The sequence below is a fragment of the Falco naumanni genome, chromosome 4 (assembly GCF_017639655.2).
Source record: "Falco naumanni isolate bFalNau1 chromosome 4, bFalNau1.pat, whole genome shotgun sequence".
NCBI classification, from domain to species: domain Eukaryota; kingdom Metazoa; phylum Chordata; class Aves; order Falconiformes; family Falconidae; genus Falco; species Falco naumanni.
In genome coordinates, this window is record NC_054057.1 from 40470033 (window position 1) to 40492546 (window position 22514).

The 22514-nt window shown below is 37.9% G+C and overlaps 1 protein-coding gene across 2 annotated transcripts in view; it reads left to right on the forward strand.

Annotated features, from left to right (window-relative positions):
- Positions 1-22514, forward strand: part of LOC121086922 (macrophage mannose receptor 1-like) — a 66748-nt gene that overhangs the window by 18377 nt on the left and 25857 nt on the right. For both annotated transcript variants that reach the window (XM_040591376.1, XM_040591377.1), the window contains 10 exons: positions 3181-3363; positions 7447-7604; positions 12339-12452; positions 13842-13957; positions 15414-15562; positions 17123-17322; positions 18428-18552; positions 19723-19810; positions 20748-20892; positions 22406-22447. In XM_040591376.1, coding sequence (XP_040447310.1) covers positions 3181-3363; positions 7447-7604; positions 12339-12452; positions 13842-13957; positions 15414-15562; positions 17123-17322; positions 18428-18552; positions 19723-19810; positions 20748-20892; positions 22406-22447 — 1320 coding nt within the window. The remainder of the gene's footprint in view (positions 1-3180; positions 3364-7446; positions 7605-12338; positions 12453-13841; positions 13958-15413; positions 15563-17122; positions 17323-18427; positions 18553-19722; positions 19811-20747; positions 20893-22405; positions 22448-22514) is intronic.

Sequence of the window (22514 nt, forward strand, 5' to 3'; positions counted from 1 at the left end):
TCCCCCAGTTTACCAGTAAATTGGAGGAAGAACAGAAATGAGACAAAAGTTTTCAATTGTACAGAAATTGCTGAGTAAACATGGTGACAGATTAATGAGATATTGGCAGTGATTCACTTCATAAAATATTTTCCAAAATGTCCCATGGGAGGAAGTCATAAAAGGAATAAGCATGCGATCATTCAAGGTGTTAAGTGCCCTCAGCTTCTAATGATGTAAAGGAAAACTCATGGCAGATGATGTTTTCCTGGCTAGGGCTCCTGAGCGAGGAAATAAATTAATCATAAATTCATACAGCCACTTAGTTGTGGACTTAACATTAAAGACAGAGGCAATCCTTTGAAATGGTAACCCTGGAAGTTATAATTGAGTCTAACAAGGTAGTATTTGAGAACTGTGGGACACAACATCACTTTACAACAGAACATAATCATGCTTGTGTTCAAAACAAAGGGAAAAATCTTTACGGAATAGTTATTTTTGTTACAGATGAAGATTTTCACAAAGCTAATAGATGTAGTCTTTTTTTTTTTTTTTTTTTTTTTTTTTTTTTTTTTTTTTGTAGCAGAAGTTTTTTTTCCAGCAGGGGGCCACAGAATTGTATACATCCAAGTGGTGTAGAACCTTAGGGCTTGACAGCATTTGTCCTGTAATACAGCGAAGTGGATTGACAGGAACCTGTTAATTTCACCTGCAAAACCTACTTTTTTTTTAAAGTTCATTATCTAGGGAAAGGCTTTCTGGCCGTCTGCCTCCACCAGGTGACTACCAAAATAGATTTCATTCCAATCCAACAAGGTGTGGTGATCTTAAAATTATCGTTTCGAAATGTTTCATAAAGCATTTGATTAGGGGAAATAAATGCTTATAGTGTCACTGCCATGACTGCTGTGTGGGCTCTCTTATCAGACCACAGAGAATGGATATAAGAGAGAGAAATTTGTATGCCTTAATCACCAGACAAACTTCAACTAGTGCTTTCACCCTTTTAGACACCCAAGTCAATCACTGTGAGATCTTCAGATTTCAGGAAGCCAAGCTTATAGTTTACAAAAGTATTTGCTCTCTATGTGAGGAATAACCATTCTGTACTTACACACTTCATTTCTTGTTGTCTTGATCTATTCCACAGTAAATTCATTGGCCTGACATTTGTGATAACATTGTTTACACATTAATGTGATTTCCTTTGTTACATCTTATTTGGTGGTTGGTGGTTTGTTGTTTTTTTTTTTTTTTTCATTTGCATTGCTTCATTTGCTTAAGTCAAACAGTGTTCAGGGAGTAGTACTTGCTTCCATTAGGATGAAAAAATAGGTTGCATGGCTTTGTGTTGTCATGTATTTTTTTTAAGAAAAGAGAATAGGGAAGCACAGAGTTCATTTTTGCTGACTACTGGAAATGAAGAACTGAAGACTTTTTCTTTCTGAGAAATCCACAGCTATGTTGTTCAGTAAGACTTGCACCAAAGAAACTAGATTGTCAATTGCTTTTCTTGTTTTGTGGCCTGTAACAAATTCCCTGGTGTTACTGGATTTACAAGCAAAAGATTCTCCTGCCCTGCCAAGCTGCTTTAGTGGTGACAGTAATAGTCTCACAGTCTCCTTTGGTCTGAAAAAGAGGCTCTCACGGTCTCACTGGGGAATAAATACCTGTGTGACTGACTTTGTAGCCATGTCTGAACTGCCGATGTCTGTTCTATTCAGTGTTTACAGTTTCCAGAAGGGTGCACTAAGTTTGTTGGAGGTGCTTATATGGCTAGATTTTTTTTTTAGAGCAGTTTTCTGACTGTTGTAGGAAAGCACTGTGAAATGCGTATGCTGAGAGCTGAGACCAGACATAGGACAAATTAGGCAGCGGTCTGAAGCATCAGACTAACCTCTACAACAGCATTTGCCACCTCTTTCCTCTCTTATTTCTCCCACCACCACCACATACATTCAGTCTCTTTTTTCTGGGGTTCTCCCAACTCTCTGTTCCACTTCTTCCTCTCCTGTGGCAGGATTGACAGGGCTCTGACTGAGCACTGAGCACCTTGTCTTGGGTGACAAAGTTTAGTTGTACTTAAACCTTGTGAGAACATGCTAGCACTTTCTTGAGGCACATCTGTGAGCAGCAGGGACTGTTTATATCTGTTCTAGCAATCCGTGTTGTGAACTAACTATCTACTAATTAATCAGCAGCATATTCCAGTTGAAACAGGGTGTGTGCTTGCAACCTGGGCCTGACTGGTCATGACTTTGGATATCTGCTTAAATATTTCTATGGAATATACCCCAGTGTTACACACAAACATGTTGCTTCTCCTTCCCTGACATACACAAGACATTTTGCCAGCAGAACTTCCGCAAACCTGCTGTCCTTGTTCTTCTACTCTATATATTGGTGCTTCCTAAACCCATCTACTGATTATAAATAAAGTGCTGCAAGAGTCATAATTTGTTTCTACAACAGCAATATTTTGTTCATTATATGTTTGGGTGGAACTCCTCTGAAGGCTGAATTGTTTGCTAAACATTAATGTGGTGGTTGGCAGGACTCTGGTGCTTTTCTGTTGAACTTTTAAAAGCAAGTTTTAAGTATGAATAATTTACTTTGACAGTATAATTTTCTCAATGAAGGTTTTTAAAAGGATTCCTAAATGCAGAATTATTTAGATTCTCTTGTGATCTTGTAGAACCAGTTACTTTTTTTTTTTTTCCCCCTAGTCTAGCAAATGGGGCTAATCCATGAAATGCCTAAGGTTTGGGGAAAAAAATTACCCTCATAAATATGTTATATAAGCTCAGGTTCTTAATACACAGCTATATAGCATGGAGAAGGAAGAGAAATGCTGACATGACTGTAGAAAAATGATAAAACACAGCTCTGCAAACCTTACCTTTTAGTATGTATATATGCATATAAAAGTCAAAACTGTATTTTATGGTAAGTTTTAATTCTGTCTTTTCAAAAGATGGAAGCACTTGTTTGCAACTGTAGTGTTCTTAAAAAAAATCTGGAGGCTTTAACTTTTAATCATGCGAGTAGATTATTATCCCAGTACATATTTTTCAGATCTGCTGTTTTTCATGAAGAAAACATACAATTAATTTGTTTGTTAAATCTTTCCTTATGTGATTTTCAGTCTCTAGTTAAGAATAGAATTCTGAAACTCTTCATTGCAATTTTTCTTTTCAGAGACTAATGTGCCTATTCGATGTCCTGATCAATGGATGTCGTATGCTGGTCACTGTTACATAATTCACAGGGACCCCAAAATATGGAAAGATGCCTTAACATCTTGCAGGAAAGATGATGGGGATCTGGCGAGCATCCATAATGTTGAAGAGTACAGCTTTGTTATTTCTCAGCTTGGGTATCGTGAGTATTTTTTAACAATAACTTATATATATTTCCTGTTAATAAAAGGAGGACACTGTTTTAATTGTCCTGATCACTGGGTGCAGAAGGCCTTAAATTTTAAATTTAAAGAATCTTTGAAAGAAGAAAATACACAATAAGAGCATGAAAAAGAGCATGAAAACCAAACAACCTCTACTGTCACAGAAAAGCTGTGGTCAGTGTTGTGGATTGCATCAAACCCAAATACTTATTTCTTAGGGTCTACTTCTAGCTCCTTTTATACAGATTAAACCAATTTTCAGCCTTATCAGAAGATGGAAGTATTCTTACTATTGGTCTGCAAAGATAGATGAGGGGAAACAAAGTCTGTTGGTCAGAGACAGTTTGGGAAGATCTGGGTCCTATTATAAGCACTGCCGTGTCATTTTTCAAGTCACGCTGCTTGTGTTTATTCTGAAAAAGGAAGCTGTCAGTCCCAGTGTGTGGATTCAGATGTGCCCTAAATTAGATATGGTACTTAGGTGTTTGGCTTCTGAGTGCACGTTGAAGTTGTTGCAAGGCAAGTTAAGTTACAGGTGCCGTGTGCTCATTAGGGTAGATGCAACCATGCTGACCCTCAAACAGTTTTGAGTTGTTATTGCTTTACAGGAACATGATTTTGCATGTAGGATCAGTTATTGCTTTTTGATGGGAGGAGCGTGTTTAGACCTGTGTATGCTTCTTTGCAGTAACTGGTGCTGTGTGTGCTATTAGTGCCAGGTAGTGTGAGTTTGTTTAATCTTCACTGAAAGTGCAGTAAGCTGCTTTGAGCTGCAGCGTAACAGCAATCTTGCAGTGGCAGTCACAAAAAAGCAGATATGCTTTGTTTTTGTATCCTAGCCAACTCCATGGCAACTTGTGCTTGTTTTCATGTTCCTGAAAGAGTGATCTGTTGTTCTTTCAGGAACATGAAACTTTTTCAAAGGAGATTATTAAGAAAGGTGGGACCTCTTGATGAGAGATTAGGACATTTTAAAGAAGTTAGGCTCTAAAGGAAGTTAGTGTATATTCACCTTACTCCTTGGAAGCAGATGATTTCACAGTTCAATGCCTTCTCCAAAGACCTTTCCTGAACTGACTGCTCTGCACTGTTTTTGTAAAACTAAATGTTTCTGAAAGGCCAATAGTCCTGAAGGAAACCAGACTTCTCACATATGGCACACTCACTGCAACAGACTATTTTGAAAGCGTTTTTCTTCAGAGGAGTGAAATTGGAACAACTAAAGAAGCCTTCTAAGGCAGTTTGTAACAGTATCACATTACCCTGTTCACCACAGAGATGAGAACACCATGTATTGCAGTGCCTAGAAAATCTTGTCTGCATCAGAACTCCGCTGCAGTAAGTGCTGTACAGAAAGAACAAAAGTCTGTCTTTCAATTCACAGTCCCATGATAAAACAAATCATGAGATTTGTACAATGAGATGAATATTGTCATAGTAGCTGAGCTTTTGTTGGCATCACCCACAAAGGAGAACTTCAGGGAGGAACACGAATAAAGAAGTGCATTCTGGATGTTTACACAAAAATCCAGCATGTGATACAGCACAAACATCCAGAATGCACATCTAAGAGAGTGGGAAACAGCTTAATTACAAGTGGCTGGGAAAAGAAAATATATGGTATTTAGTCACCCAGCTTTCGAGATGATTGCAAAACTCTGTGACAGCATTTCTTCTTCAGAGGAGAAAATGTTAAGTAGGAAGAAGCTCCACAGAGCCAGAAATGGCTCTTGGCAATTTCTGATTTGCATGGCTTTTTTAGCTGCCTTTGATGTAATCGTTTTGTTAAAGAATGCTGTTTATTGTTCATATTACCATGGTGTGAGCTCACCAGAGTAGGAGTTTTGGCCATGAATGAGGCCTCTGCTGTGCTAGGTGCTCAATAAACATGGACAGAAAGATTTAAACAGGTAACTAAACAAAAAAGAAGTTGGAAAGCATGGATGGCAGTAGCTAAGGAGTGAACGAAAGCATGATGTGCAGTGGAATTTGAACAGGTTTCCATTTTGATAGCAGAGAAGAGTTTAAAGGGGTGTAATGAGATCTGACATTGGAGGACTTCTGAACATGAAGAGCAGTCTGGAAGATGAGGTGAAGGTGCCTGTTTGAAAATAGAGACTGATGTGCTGTGAGTCTGAGCCCTTCTTATTGGGGAAGAGATAGTAAAGACAGTATGGATGAGCTATGAGGGCTGTATACTTAAGTATAATAAAGATGAGAGAGGAAAAGAGAAAGGAGAGAGCTGACTCAAAGTGACAGGCTGGGAAGGTGATTTTTGCAGCAGCTTGGTTGGTCAAAATGGAAGGCCTCCATGTTCCTGTAACTAGCAGATGGGAGAAATGTCACAGGAGAGTTGTAACTTGTGAAGCTGTCTAGGAAAACCTCCATCTGAAATGTGTTAATCAGAAAGCATTGCCTTGGAGCAATGATTTTTAACTCTTTCAGAGGCACTTCTGTTGCTAGTGACAGCAGCAGCAGAAAAGAAAGTTCCAGTTCCAGTGAGAGACCTACTCCTACAGCTCATGTCTTTTTGCATAGGTTCACAATCCCATCTTTAATTTCCATGGGTGATTGCATTGTTAGGTTAACTGTGGTCAGTTTGGATAAAGGGTGCTAGAGGAAAATTAACAGAAGACAGCCAGAACTATGATAACAAACTGATCAGGAAAAAAACCTCTGAGTATTGTAAATGGGTGGTAGAAGCACAAGATCATAAGTGTTGCAACACAAACAAACTAGTAGGCTGCAACAAGGCTTTACTATTGGTCAGATTCTACTGTCCATGCACTTTCTCTTTCCTCCAGAGGCCAGACCACACTGCTCCTCCTCTATCCAACCACCTCTCCCACACTCCTCGGAGCTATTTAACCACTTAGTGGGAATGAGCTACAGCTGCACATCATCCATGTCAACCAACCCACTGCCTCTGAGGCAAGGCCACAGCTGCATGTTATCAATGATAATCAACCCACTGCCTTCATTCCTCTACACATAAGTGGTATAAAAATTGTTGAAAAGTAATCTCCCTGTCATTTGTGAAAAATACTCCCAATGAGTAAGTTCTAGCAACCAAGTAGTTCATACTCTGATTGGAAAGACTGCTATCTGAAGAAAGGTCTGTGGATGTAGTTGGCCAGTGTGATCTGAATCACAGTGCTGTGGATAAAAATAACCCACCTGCTGCTTTAGTGTAGGCTGGATAACAGACTACAAATAAATAATTAAAAAATAACTAAAAATTGCCAATTGTGCTGAACAAAGTCATAAAATCAGTTCTGGAGAGGAATACCCTTTGCTGATGATGGAATTTTGACTGATTATAAATGTCAAAATTTTTAATCCTCCTTATTCAAATAGCTTATCTGCAACAAAGCTAGGTATGAACATTGTAGTAGCAACACATTATAGTGGAGCATTTTGGGTACAGACAAATTAGACCTCTAAGAAACAGCTGCTGTAAAGTAACATCTTTGATCAGTCCTGCATTTCCCTTCCAGCCAAAACCCAGCAGTTAAGTCTATTAACTGTAAATTGAAAAAAGTCCAACAACTACATTAATTTCATTTTGCTCTGAAATGAAATACAATGTAGGAACACGTGTAATGGGAAAACTCGCAGGTACTCTGGTTGTCAGCTCTAAAAGACAACACTGGGTGTCTGAACATTAGAAAAGAGGGCACATCTTTCTTCACTATACTAAAGGTAGGAGGAAAAGGAGAAGTGGCATTTTGTTTAGGTGTTTATTTGTGTCTTGTTACAAGAGTTTTGAGCTGGAAAAAAGAATGACCCTAGTTGTGTTGCAACATAATTCAACAAAGAAAGTATTTTGGCTGTTTTATACAAAGTTAAACACTCTTATTTTATTGCCACTACAGTAAGTGTCCTTTCCTGATGATGAGCAAGTATATGAGGAACAGTCTGCCCTCTATGAAACAGGGAGCCTTAATTTCCTGTGACTGCCTTTTAAACTTCCTGAGAATAAATTATTTTGTGTTCTATGCAGATAAAATCTCACATCATATAAAAGGACTGTTACCAACCTTGTTAATCATATGTTTTAGAGCCAGCTGATGAGCTGTGGATTGGGTTGAATGACCTCAAGGTTCAGATGTATTTTGAATGGAGCGATGGGACACCTGTCACCTACACCAAATGGCTTCGTGGAGAACCCACTCATGCAAACAACAGGCAAGAGGACTGTGTTGTTATGAAGGGAAAGGTAAAGTCATGTAGTTATTAACTTAATTACTTTTAAATTTCATTTATCATTTGGGTTTTTTTCTGTGCAGGAGTACAGAAGTAGGGGATATCAGTGCTTGAAGCAGACTATTTTAGAGTCTTATAGGTGTTACTTTTTTGAGGAAGCATCCCTGTTCAAGGTTGCTAGAAAGTTGTTTTTGTTGTCTTCCTTGAGAAGCACACAAATGGTGGCTTTGCTTGAGAGCAATTGCCCCCCCTGGCCCATATTTCTGGATTTCAATTTGTGCATGTGGGCTTTTTTGGAGAAACTTTTAGTTACACTGTGAAGCACATGAACATGTAAATGCTTTTCTTGAGGAAACTTCAAAGACATTTTGGACATGTTTGGATTTTTTCTGCTTTGACTGAATATGGGATATACACCTACCTTAAAAAATGCACTAGCAATTTTTAATTATGTTAAAGAGAAATACTATCTGTAGAAGAAAATAGAAGCCACCTTTTTCTTTTTCTAGGTAAAGCTATAAATCTCAGGTCTAGGTGGATTAGATGTTATGCTTGTATCTGCACTGCCAATGAAGAGCTACGAGAGAAGTAGTTAGCGGTGGCATTAGCAAAAGCCTTTACTGAGTGAGTGTATACCTGTAGAGGAATGAAGGCAGTGGGTTGATTATCATTGATAACATGCAGCTGTGGCCTTGCCTCGACGGCAGTGGGTTGGTTGACATGGATGATGTGCAGCTGTAGCTTGTTCCTGCTAAGTGGTTAAATAGCTCTGAGGAGTGTGGGAGAGGTGGCTAGATGGAGGAGCAGCAGTGTGGTCTGTCTTGTGGAAGCATGAGCATGGACAGTAGAATCTGACCAATGGTAAATCCTTGTTGCAGTCTACTGGTTTGATTGTGCCACAACAATTGGTGCCCTGTGTGAGGCTGATTGAGTTGGACTCTGACTACAACATATACCTACAACTGAACAGCTGTGCTTTGAAAAGGCTGTCTTCCAGAGTGTGACGATGGTTTATGACCAAGGTGTACTACAGGAACAGAGACAATGCCTAATGCAGAAGTCTGTGTGTGATTTTGAAAAATTCTATTTTTCCTTTTTGTGATAATAATACTGAATTTACCATCTTGTTCAGGCTTTACCTATTTTATCAGGAGGAAAAAAACTATTTACCCATGCAAAATTAAAACTTGAGCATTGTACTTTTGGTGAGTGTGCTTATAAATTGAAGAGAACTATTTTTTTTTTTCCCAGTTGGCCTGAATACTATTCAGAGCTTACCTCATAGGGCAACATGTGGTTGGGTATAAAATAAAATTAATTCAGTGGTCAGGGTCTCAAAGCATTAAGATTTGGACTGACTGGTTGTGTCCAATATGCCATGCCAAAAGTGGCAGCATTCAGTGCAGCTAGGTAACCTGTGATTGTTACTCAGAAGTGCAGTTTCTGATGGCAGGCTGGCATGCTCAATGCTATGGTCAAGAATCAGATGAAAATACCAGTTTGGGTTTCTGGGCCTTGACTTTGGGAAGGGAAGAAGCAGAACACTCCATCCTCTGGTACACCAAGCTTTTTCCTCTTCCTTCACCTAGCTTGTCAGTACAGAAGGATCTTGGGGTCCTCCAGCACTGAATATGTATCAAGTGAGACTTGTATCTGAACCTCAGGGGCCCTTTTAATTCCAACAGCAATGGATAGAGACATTTATGGCTGTAGCTATAAATAAAAGTAGTAGCCTGCTGTTCCATTCTGCTGCTTTAGGAGAGCTGTCATCCTTTTGCTTGTATTAGTGCTCCAAAGCAATATGGAAAGCATGATGTAGGTTTTGGCTGAAGAAATAAAAGGGAGTTTTGATTTGTGAAAGAGAAATTTGAAAAAGAGCAAAAGTCTTCAAGTATACACAGCTTTTTACAGAGGTTGCAATTCTTCCAATAGTTCATTTAGTAAAAAGGCAGAATGAGCTACTTACAGCAGGGTTTTTAATGTGAGTAAAAACAGGTTAGCTGGAAGCCAGCGGGGATATTTGAAATAAGTTACTTCCCCTCTGAGGGACTGAGAGAAAGGATGTTTTGAGGTTTTACAACTACTTCTTTGGTTCTCAGAGAGTGTGAACTATTACAAAACGATTCCATACCCATTGCTTTATGTGGCTGGTCTCTCTGCTGCCCATAGATGTAACAGCAGATCATTAACCTTCAAGTATAATGAAAAAACAGAAAGCACCGGTGAGAAACAAGGATCAACTCCTTCCTAACAGATGAGGAACCAGAAGCCAAGCAAAATACTCCAGCTTGCAGGGACAGAGCCTGTCCGGCCAGAGCCTGTCCCACTGTCCCCAGTGAAGGAGCACTGCAGGAGGGGTAGGCAGCTGGTGGCAGACCACACCCCACATCTGGGATGATAAGGTGGGTCCAAGGTCCAGCCCAGTAGCTGAGTCAGGATCAGGACTGGAGGGAGTAACCAGGGTCAGACACAATCCAGTGATGGCTGGGCAAGCCCATAGTGACAAGGTAAGCTCAAAATCAAGCCAGGAAGGCAGTCCAAAGGTCAGGGTCTGGATCAAAAAGCCCCATAGCCAGGTACAGACATTGCTGGAGCTGGAGACAAGTACTTCTGTCACAGTGTAGGCAGGGATGGAAAGCCCAGGTCTGAGTTTAAGTGGAGCTCCAAGGGCCCATGGTCAGGCAGGTGGGTGGAGGCCCCAGGTGAAGATGGTGGGGGGCCATTTAGGTCTATTGGTGCCCTCACTCCACTAATAGAAAGTTAGAAATGAATTATAACAGCAAGGCATACAACAATGATATTAAAAAGGACTTCTATTTTTAACATGTTTCTTCATTGTGTAACAATTTTTGTCTATTTGTCATTGAATTTTATGGTTGTTGAGGCAGTTTTATTTGAACTCCTCCTTCACTTCACTGTTCTTACTTTAATTTGACTCTGTACCTTTTGGACAGTGATGCAAATTAATGTGATACAAATTTGTTACAATATAAAGAAGCTACTGTCTGTCCAGTTTAATGATTCAAAAGGATAGCTGTCCACATTTTTCTACCATTCTTTTTGATGAGAAGACTCTTTTGCTTTCTATACCAAGTTGTAAGTCAGACTGGTAAATATTTATTTCAAGGCTAAATTTTAAGGTCTTGATGCTTTCCATCAGACCAGGTTTTCCTTTGGGTTAAAAAGTCAGTAATTTCTATTGTGAGAGTTATAGATTAAAAGAACTACACACATTTTAGCTATATACAGACTTTTCACGTGACTTTTGTGTAGAAGGCTAATTTTATTGTGGATTCTTCTGAACTCTTTCAAAATACATATCTATTTAATAGTTGGTCTTAGTAGGAAAAGTAACTTCAGATTCCATGGAAGTTGCACTGGTCCAGTATCTCCTGGGATCAGCCATCAACTGACCAAACAAAGAATAATTATAAGTTGGTTTTCCCTGGTTTTTGTTGCGGTTTGTCTACCTAGAGTACATGTATGGTTACATTGCTGATTGTTCCGGGTTATTCACTCCTTGGCTGAAGTCACCTGAATCCATCACTTATTTTTATGAAACAAAACCTGCCCCTGTTAATGACACCAGCTTATTTTTAAAGGAAGTATTTGGATTTAGTTAATGAGGAGGTAGGAGAACAGAAAGATATTTGCAAAAAGCAGCTCATAAGACATGGTAAGAAGTCCCTAGAAATTACTGTATGAATTTCCCAGTGAAGACACAGTTATGGGAAGACAGCAAAGGATCTTCCTGCAACTAGAGCGCCAAAGCTTCAGAGTAAGTTTTCCCGTGTTGATGAAATCTAAAGGTTATGAAAGTTGTGCTTATTTCTTCCAGACTGAGAAGGTCAGAATTCTGGGTGGTTATTTGGAGTGCCTACCAGCCTAGTGAGAGTGAGAAACAAATAGTAGGAGATGATGAGACAGTCACCAATGGACTTGCCTTGCAGTCAGGATAGGACAGAAAAGACACAAGCACTACCCGAACATCCTAGGGTTCTTCATTGTTGTAGGCAGTAGTGTTGAGCTTTGGGAGAGTTTTTGCTGGAAGCAAAGGTTCATGAGAACTTTGCACACTGTGGCACAGGAGACAGTGTATTCATGATGATTATTTTATATTTCGGGGTGAGGTGGAGGGGGAGAAAAATTGCCACCAACCGATATGATTTTACTTATATGAAAGTGGAGTCTTTAAGGCACAGGAGAGAGAGTGCTTTGCGGAGGTTTCTCTTACTCTCCCAATACCTTAGTTCATCTTTTAAACCCCCAAAAAATGTAAAATATAGTGGGAACATGGTGTGAGGTTCCTTACCTTCAGTACAGCTCTCACTGAATGTCATTACTGCTTCTGAGAATCTGTAGTATGAAAAGTAACAATGGTAATTCTAATTTTGACAAGGAACTTTTTGTATCTTCAGATTTTTATATAAGTATTAACTAGGAATGTAGTCTTCTCTTGGTTTTTTTTTCTGTTGAAACTGGGTTTCTGCAGAGAGAGATGACATTTCCCTTTCCTCCTGCATGCTTATTAAATCAGTAGTCTTTGTAAAGATGTTGTATTGCTGTTGCCTCCAAGGGTTCACTTTTCATTGTACATCAATGGTGAATCAGCCCCAGTAGAAGTGAGACTGGAACGAGGTTGAAATTAAATACTGAACTTAGATGTAGGTTTTGCTTCTTTTAAAGCTAGCAAAAAAATTTGGAGGCTAAATCCCACTTGATTGTGGTGTTCTCTTCTTATATTCAGGATGGATTTTGGGCGGACCGTTCTTGTGAAAAGAAAATTGGCTACATCTGTAAAAGAAAACCCATGTCAGAAGCTCCTACAGAAGACGAAACTGTTGACATGGGCTGCCAGAGAGTAAGTGATCAGAAAGCTGTCTGCTCTGAGTAGGCTGCTAGGAATGATTAAAAGGAGAAAATGCCACCTAGGTGACAGATAAAACAGGGAAAATGGGTTCTGTGTTGTCATCATAAGATTTGGCCTTCTCATTTCTATGGCAGATGGGATAGGTGATACATATGAATAAATCTAGGCTTTGATTGTCATTTGGCTTTTGATGCTCCCTTTCTTTTTCTGGAACATAAACCAACACTGAAACCTGTTGTCCCTGCAGCAGGCCATTTTTACTTGATTGGCATTCAAGCCTTCCCAAGGAATTTGCCTGTACCAGCCTTTGCTCTTCAGCTCTGCCTATATTTTTCTAAAATTATTCACAGCATGAAGGGTGTGCTTGTCTACATACTATTCTCAAGGCTTTGCTATGGTCTCTGGCAGTGCTTTCTACTTGAAGAATTTGTTAGGAGTGTCTGAGCAAAATGAATCCGTTGTTCTCCTTCTGAACTGCCAGCAGGTCTATTGTTTATTTGGTAATGCTCGCCTTCTGGTAACATAACACTCAGAAATTCTGGAAAAGCTACTGTAATTTGTTATGTCACAAGGAATCTTACTGGGGTTTTGTCTTCCATGAAGAAACTGCCTTTTCTCCCAAGTCTCTTTCTACAGCTGCATAGGAAGTCTTTGATGTTTATTCCCGATATTTGTAAAAGACTACCCAGGAACCTTAAATATTCAACTACTGGAGAAGATAAAGGGATTATCATTTTTATGGATGTTATCCTTGCCTAGAGAACTAAGCGTGTGCTCATAGAAAAAGTCTCTCATAGGTTAGAAATTGGAGACCATTAGAAGAAAATTTGTGTGAAATGTGGCTGGTCAGAGCAAACTCTTCCTTTGTAAGCATATTCTTGGGTTAATGACATTTGAACAACAAAACATTAGAAGAGAGTGTTACTGTTGATTAATAATAAACAAACTTGTTTGAGGTGTCGTTCACTTCTGAAAAACCAAGCTGAAATTTGCTTCTCAAGACCATTCCCATGATTGTACAATGCCTCTGTGCCAGTTATAATCCTATACTGGGCATTAAAGGCACACAGCAAAGCCTCTCATGCCTTTGTAAGTGTAATGCACTGATTAAAAATTCATTATATGTGAAAAATTGATTTATGAAACAAAATTTTAAAAAGCTTTGATCCTGCCTGTTTCCAGTCTGGCTTTTTCAGTTCAGTTGTTCCTTTGTCCTATGGTTAACTGACAGTGGTATAAATCAGTTCTGTTTTTTGCTGGTTTTTTTTCATTTTCTTTTTCTTTCTTTCTCTCTTTTTTCTTTTTCTTTTCTTTTTTTTTTTTTTAAAGATGTTTTAAAAAGCTGCAACATATGTGATCATGTAATGTTTATTTTGGCAGGGTTGGAAAAGACATGGTTTTTATTGTTACTTCATTGGAAATACATTTGTATCATTTTCCCAAGCAAATCAAACCTGTGGAAGGCATCAGGCCTTTTTAGCAACTATTGAAGATAGGTATGTAAAAGTCTACTTGCATGAGGGGATCACATGAGGATTTAACACCTAGCATCATCTGGATATCAAAATAAAGACTGATCTGGACAAAAATGTTGCTTGAGGGGATCACATGAGGATTTAACACCTAGCATCATCTGGATATCAAAATAAAGACTGATCTGGACAAAAATGTTGCTTGAGAGGACAGCTGTCTGTAGATACAGAACTTCTCACAGTTTTTGCTTGTATATTAAAATCCAGGAATTCAGTTTATAATAAAAACATATTATGGCTGTAAATTCAGTATTGATATACATGGGTATGTCAAGGAAAAAAAAATAGAATTATGTTTTCTATTTCCTTAATTGTAGTGGCTTGAGGATGGGTTTTACTTGAGTGAAGGATGCAGAATCCAGTTTTGATTATTAAATGAAGAGATATGGCTCTGAATTCCTTTCAAAACTAGTTCAAATGAACAAGAGGATATCGCTTGCACCTATCTGGTCTTCTCAGAATTGAGCTAATTTGAAAAAAGTTAAATAAGAAACCAGTGATGATAGAAGTGCTTGGTACCTGAAAATCCATCACAATTCAGACAGGGTTCAGTGTGTTCTCCATTTCTGAACAACTGGTGCACATTATTGAATGTGGCATATAGGGAAAATGAAAGGGTTAAGAAACAGCTTATTTTGCTTGCAGTTGACTCAATGCTTGACACTTTCTTTTATTTGTTTCTATATAATCTACATAGATCTGTTCTAGTGTGGAAGCTTTAGCTATCCAAACGGTAGCTCTTTAAATGTAGGTAGCACTGCAGCTGTCATAAAAATGGTTTAACATTAATGTGGTCTTCAGACTAAACCTTGTTAAGGGGAGACTTTTATTTGGTTTGATTTCTTAGGAGCTGTTTGTTTAGACACCATAATGAACCATGACAGGCTTTACCTCTACATAATTTTGGTTTCCCAAACATAACTTTTCTTGCATGATCATTGGATGTAATTTGCAGTGTTCCTTGTTTTGATAATTTAGTATCATACTACTCTAGCCTCTATTTTTGTGTATTTCTTCAATAATGATGAGATTCCTCTTCCAGTTTTGGATTTGCCTGAGGCAAGAAGTCATTAAGATGCAAGGGTACTAGAAACTCTCAAAAAATACAGTGCTATAACATATAAGTCATATCAGGTTTCTTCTTTCCCACCAATTTCATGTCAGTCCATGATTATGTCAATTTCTTTACTGGATATCTGAAGAGAAGGCAGAATACGCTGGTATTATGAAGTTTACAAAATATCTGTTATGTGATTTTTTGTTACGTGTTTTTTTTCAAGTAAATCCATCTAAGCTATGCTTTCAAGAACTTACAGTTGAAGTTCTGAGAACATTCTGATAAATTTATGAGAAAACCCTTTTACAACTTTAAAAAATATATTTAACAGTATTAATTTAACAGTTGTGTTCTTTTGAACAGATATGAACAAGCCTATCTGACTAGCCTGGTTGGGCTGAGAACAGAAAGATACTTCTGGATTGGACTTTCAGATGTAGAAGAAAAGGGAACGTTCAAGTGGGTTAATGGTGAATCTGTCTTATTTACACACTGGAATTCTGAAATGCCTGGTAGGTATGACTCTATACTGTTTAATAAATCCAGAGCCCAAAAGCATTACTCACTACTTGAATTCCTTTACTTCGTTCCTTAGTCCTCTCTTGATGGACTGCCTGCTCTCAAATGTATCTGGCTGCTTTCTCAAGTGTGCAGTGCTGTTGCTAACTTCCTGCTTAGTGCTGAAATGAGTTTTTAGCATGAGCTTGGGAATAAACTTTAAATTGAGATCAAGTTTCTGATTTGCATCTGTTCTGAGAAAGTCTGTGTCTGTACTATGGAAAAGCAACCTCTGCAGGCATATTGCGTCCTGCTTACAAGTCCTGCCTGTTCAGCCATATCTCATAGTACACTTGCTAGCTGCACGTTTTGAGATGTGTGAGATCACAGCATGCATGGAGCATCTCCGGTCCTAGAGAAAATGGGATTGTAGGGAAGGACAGGATGTCAAAGGGAAGATTTCTATTTAATCTTTTCTCAGTTAATATCTTTACTAGACTAATTGTGATTTCCTTATTTGCCAGGTTTTGCTGATGAAAACATGGCATTTTTTTGTGTGCTAATTAGATTATAGGACTGGGAGGTCATTTCATCTCTGAGATGATCACATCAGAAAGGGGATAGTCATCAGCTATCAAGGTTCTGGCATTTGGCTTTCAGGAGATCCTCTAATTTTCTTTAATTTCAGTGCCTAAATGCTGATTTGCATGTGTCAGGTGGAGTGGTAAGGCTATGTAGACCATGAATCCAATACTAGGCTTGTATATAACAAGTTTGTTTTTGAAAATCATAGTCAGATTAAACAAATTTGAGAACCTAGCTCTAACCACATCTTCTGTTTTAGGGGAGAAGTTGTTGGATAGAAGGTTATGATGTTGCTAGAGTCAGCCGCTGGAGGTGATTTGATGTGAGGCAAAATTCAGTATCAGATGTGGCTGAACCACAGATTTTTTTTTTTTTTTCTCTTTCTTTTTTAATTTTTTTAAACTTCATGGATTAGAATCATTGAATTGTAGAATCACAGAATGGTTTGGCTTGGAAGGGATATTTAAAGATTGTCAAGTCAGCCTCCCTGCCATTGGCATCGTGCATTGGATCAGGTGGATGAAGAAAGAATGCTTGAACATTTCCAATGATAAGGCATCCAAAATTTCTCTGGGCAACCTGTTCCAGTGTCTCACCAAGCTCATAGTAAAAAAATGTCTTCCTTATATCAAACCTAAACCTACTTTCCTTAATTTTAAAACCACTGCCTCTTGTCATGTCATTACAGGCCCTGGTAAAAAGTCTTTCTCCGTCTTCCTTATTAGCCCTTCTTATATAATGAATGGCTGCAGTAAGGTCTCCCTGGAGTCTTCTCCAGGCTGAACAATGCCACTCCCTCAGCCTTTCTTCACAGAAGAGATGTTTCATCCCACTGGTGATTTTCATGGCCCTCCTCTGGATCTACTCTAACATTAGAAACATTTTTGACTCTACACAAAGACTTAATTTCTGTCAGGATAGAATATGAAGTTTTCTGAACTCTTAGGACTCTCTAAATGTTGCTTTTGTGCATTCTTGTTTACAACCAGGAAGAAAGCCAGGCTGCGTTGCCATGAAGACTGGAATTGCAGGTGGATTATGGGATGTAATAAAATGTGAAGAAAAGGCAAAGTTCCTGTGCAAAGTGTGGGCAGAGGGAGTGACAGTTCCACCTGTTCCTACAACAACTCCTATTCCCCGGTGTCCAGAAGGTTGGGACTCAAACAATCGTATTAGCTTCTGTTTCAAAGTAAGTATGTTGCTTATTTCTCCATTAAGGTAGTTTCTGTTCTGCACATGTATGCAATAAAAATCAGTATACATATGTCTTACTGTTTCATAGCTTATTTACAGATTAAATGTAGAGGTCTCATTCCCTTTTTGTTGAAATGCTTATGGTTTTGTTTCTTCCATTAAAGTCTGATCTTCAGGTCTGATCTTCTGTTCTGAATTTCCAGTTCTTTTAAGACTGAACTTCCCATTCTTTTAAGAGTAAAAATGCCTTTCTCCTGGTTGTTGTCTTGCAGCAGATACTCTTGTCAGCAATGCAGTTTGCTAACTGGGCCTGAAGACACTCATACTAAGCTTGTGCTTCACAGCGATGAGCACTCAGAAACCCTATATTCAAAGTTTCTGTAATCGTTTGTCCTTGTTTCAGCTGGGATAGAGTTATTTTTCTTATTAGTAGCTGGTGCAGTGCTGTGTTTTGGATTTGGTGTGAGAATAAGATAGATAAAGCGGATGTTTTCAGTTGTTGCTACCTAATGTTTACACTAAGTCAAGGACACTTCAGTTTCTCAGTCCCTGCCAGCCAGAAGGCTGGAGGGACATAAGAACTGGGAGGGAACACAGCCAGGGCAGCTGACCTGAACTGTCCAAAGGGACATTCCATACCATAGAATGTCATGCTGTGTATATAAACTGGGGGCAGTGGGCTGGGACCTGCCGCTAGGTGCTCGGGGACTGGCTGGGCATTGGTCAGGGAGTGCATCACTTGTGCATCATTTGGGTTTTTTGCTCCCTTCCCTTTGGATTTCACTCCTCTCCCCTTCTCTCTCCTTTTCATTACAATTATTGTTATTATTATTATTTTATCATTATTTTTATTTTATTTCAATTATAAGTTGTTCTTATCTCAGCCCTTGAGTTTTACCTTTTTCCTGATTCTTCTCCCCATCCCGTTGAAGGGGTGGCGGGGAGTGAGTGAGCAGCTATGTGATACTTAGTTGCTGTCTGGAGTTAAACCACCACATCCCCACAGAACAAGTTAATTGTAAATTAATTGCTTTTGGGTAGCTGATCTTGATCTTGTGACCTATGGCCTATTTTGTCTGATTGCAAAATGCTCTCTTTAGCCTTTTTCAAGAGGAGAGCAAAAGAAAACATGGCTTGAATCTCAGGAGTTTTGTCGAGCTATAGGAGGAGATCTGGCCTCCATTAATGGGAAAGAAGAACAGTATGTGATATGGCGTTCTATTGCGTGAGTATCTGTACTGTGGTCATCCTTTAACTAGTTTTTTGACCTTTCTGAAACATTTTATTTAAGGTGTATGTTTTTACTTCTGTATAAACCAGTCTGCATTAATAATCTGCATCTTTATCAAACACAGCAAAAAAGCAAAGCTGATGAAATAGCAGGAGTTGTATGAGTAGTGGCTATTACCCCAGAAACTAATGCTAAAATGAGATTGGCAAGATATCTAGCTGAGGCAACATTTATCATCTGATGTAAAAATATTTACTGGGGATTTGGGGATCTTATAAAATTACCACAGATGCTAGTTGTTTTCACATAAGCAAGTGTACAAATAGGGTAGCAGTTGTGATATAAATCTGGTCAATATGTCGATTGTTTGTCATTTTTATGAACTAATCAGAAGAAGCAACTTCAGTTTCATTTTTTCCTACACAGGGAATGTAACTAAGGTTAGTGAGTTCCTGAATGTTAAAAGCAGGTGTGAGATTTTGGAATGAGGTCAAATACCCTCAAAAATGTAACACTTGCAATATGACCTGAATAGATTGGGTTCAATTAACTGCTACATCCTTGTCTAACTAGGAAGCAAGACTGAAACATAGCAGCCTTGCAAAATGCTACAACAGTACTAGAACCCCAGCTACATACTTACAGCAAGGAAAAAGTCTTAGATGCTGTATTATCACAAATTGACTCAATAAATTAAGATAAGTAAATGTGTATGCTTGCAGACAAGAATTAGTTTAAGGTGCTGGTTTTTAAATGCATTTCAACTGCAACAAGTGTTTGCTTGTTTGTGTTTGGAAACCCTAAGTGCCTCTACAGAGAAAATGGAGTGTTGATAAATGGAGCAACAGTAGTTATTGAACCATTATACAAAAATATTAAGTCACCTTATTTTCAGGACTTGGACTGGATCTGGACATTTTCTTGGTCAGTATTTCAATCTGTCTGAGTTAATGTACAGTGATAACAGCTAGAAGTGGTTGCATTTTAATTAATTTCTGTTGTGGTTGTTATTGTTTCTAACAGCTTTAAGGATTATTTTTAGAGAAGTTTATTAACTGTTGTGAATGACAGATGATAAAAATATTGGATTCCTCTTATTAATTTTGGTTTTATGTTTAAAGTTCTTATAAATGGGACATTTATTATTTTTGGGTTTGTTTTTAGGAATAATGGCTATTACCACCAGCGTTTCTGGATGGGCTTATATTACTTGAATCCTGATGATGGCTTTATTTGGAGTGATGGATCTCCAGTGAGTGATTTAATTTTCCACAGCTGTTATTTTGCAGTCCCTGTGCTTCTCAAGTGTGTGTGGTGTATGTGTTTCTGTGTAATTTTATGCCTAATCATAACCCTTTAGTATATCATGCTCTTTTTAGGAAAGCTTACGAATAGCAATTTTCATGGCTTGATTTTTTTTGGCTAAAACTTATTGATTTGTGATAAGAAAATGTGCATTGAATCAACAAGAAAATTAAATTCTTGTAGACTAAGAGAATGTTCTTATAAATGCAAGGATTTTGTGAGTAAAAGAGTACATCTTTAGTATTTCTCTTCTTTGCTAATTAGATCTTTATCTGAAATGACCTATGTTCCATGTAGCTGAAGGCAGTTGTTTTATGCTGGTGTGACTTGACTGTACTTTAGACTAAGATATAAAATTGTCCAAAAAAAAAAGTGGTTTTGGAGATGTGGGTGTAAGTCATGCAAGGCTGACCAAAATACATTGAAGGAATTTTACCATACAGAAAACTGAAACTGGAATTTATATGGAAAAATTAGAATAGCAATAATGTTTTTCTGAGAAAAATGTCAATATTTTTATTGTGTCTCAATAATGTCATACTATTTTAGCTCATACAGGACATTTACTTAATTTAATATCAACATGTATCATGACCCATCATTGTTATTAGATGAATTTTACAGAATTTAGGTCCTATAAAAACCATCAATATTCTTCAAATTGTGATCAGAAACAACTGTTATCTAAGCTGCAGTCCAGTTGCAATCTGAAAAAAGTTTGAAATGTCAGCATTTGCATGGGGAGATTCTGGTTTCCCAATATCTAAGTTTTAAAACTGACAGTAGGAACAAGTTGTAGGGCTGTGGTTTGATGCTTTCCCCTCCCTCTTTCAATTATTTTCTTTCTATAGAACAGAATCTTCACAAAACCTTTTCTGTCATAGGTGAGGTATGAAAACTGGGGCTTTGGAGAACCCAATAATTATCAAGGAATCGAACTTTGTGCAGAGATCAGTGGTGATTCCAGCATGCTTTGGAATGACAGGCACTGTGATTATCTGTATGGATGGATTTGCCAGATAAGAAAAGGTATCACTTACTCCTGGGTATTAGTATAGTAAGAAATAATTCTCACTTCATTTTTTCCTTTACTTTAAGAAATCAAAAATTTCAAAACCTGTTTATCAGGATGATTCCCTGTGGAATGTGAAATATCCAAGTGATATAAGGATTCCCAGGTTTTGATGCATTTGAAGATACAGTGCCTTTGGTGCCCTGTGGGGACTTCTCACTGACCTTGCTCTATGATTTCGGAAGGAGAAATGTGATACTTGAGAAATAGGAAATGTTCCTTCGAATATTCACATTCGCTTTTGACTTTTCACTTTAAAAAGTTCATACTGTTGCCAATAAATTACGGATTTTCAAGTTATTAGAAAATACTTTGCAAATCAGTTCACATACTTGAATTTTTGTGTGTGAAAACTCTCTCCTTTACTTGGCTCAGTTCCCGTTTTTTCAGCTAATTGAATCTGTAGTAATTCACATGTTGGTTTCTTGCTAAATTCTCTTGAGAGCTGAGTTTGGTTATTTTGGGTTTTTTTGAAGACATCGAGACAAAAATTATCATTTAGGGAAACCTTGAGTTCCATAAGCAGTGCATCTACTTAAGTTTGAGTATTTTAGCAAGTGCTCATTTAAAATTTTACCACATTCTTATATTGGGAGGGGGGGGAGCAAAATAAAGATTCTGCATTAGATTATTGACAATAAAATACCAGCTCTGCTTTGTATTGGTAAAAGAATTTCTTAGGCAGATAATTTCTTTTTAAAAGTCAGTATCTCTGAGCTTATATTTTAGCATAAAATAAATTGATAAACCTATAAAGACAGAGATCTCCTGTATTAGAAATAATTTTTCTGAGAGTCTAATGATGTCATCCACGATGCCATCTCCATGATACCATAGCAAAAACAAACAGGGGAATTCTTTAGCCTGAAGTCTTCTTTTCGGGGACCAGTTAAATTTCTTGCGATCTTCTCCAGTGAGATTTTATCTAGAGAAATTTTCAAGATCTGGATAGAAGTTCCTCTTAATGAGAGAAAGATAGAAGGAATTTCACTCCGTATTAGCTAGGGCACCATGGAAGAAGGTAACCCAGCCTACATTCCTGTTGCCTCTGGTTTAAGCCAGAATTAATGCATAAGTGACCTGAGGAAAGGAGGAAGAGGGGGATACAGGACTGTCTTAATCAAGTTAATGCTTTGGGACATAAAATCCCCTTTAAAAGCTTTGGGACATAAGGTTTTCTGCCTCCAGTGAATACCAAAAATTATTACTTAATTCAGGTAAATTTCAAGGTATTTTATAATACCTTGCACATAAGGAATAGTCTCAGGAAACAAAAATACGTATTTAAAATTAAATAGTGTACGAAAAATAAGAGATTTAGGCTATTTAGTTCCTTCTACTTTTTGGTGTTAAATCCATTGCTAACTGTGAAATTCAATGTCAATAGAAAAACATGCCTATCAATCATACTAAATATTTTCTCTTACAGCAGAAAGCATACAATCATAATATTATATTTTTTCCTTATAGGAGCAAGTGTAAAACCTGAACCAACAGAATCTCCTGCACCCAGTAAGTTTTATTGTTATTACTATTTGTGTGTGCATGTTTAAAGGCATTTAAAAATTTTTACTGATGA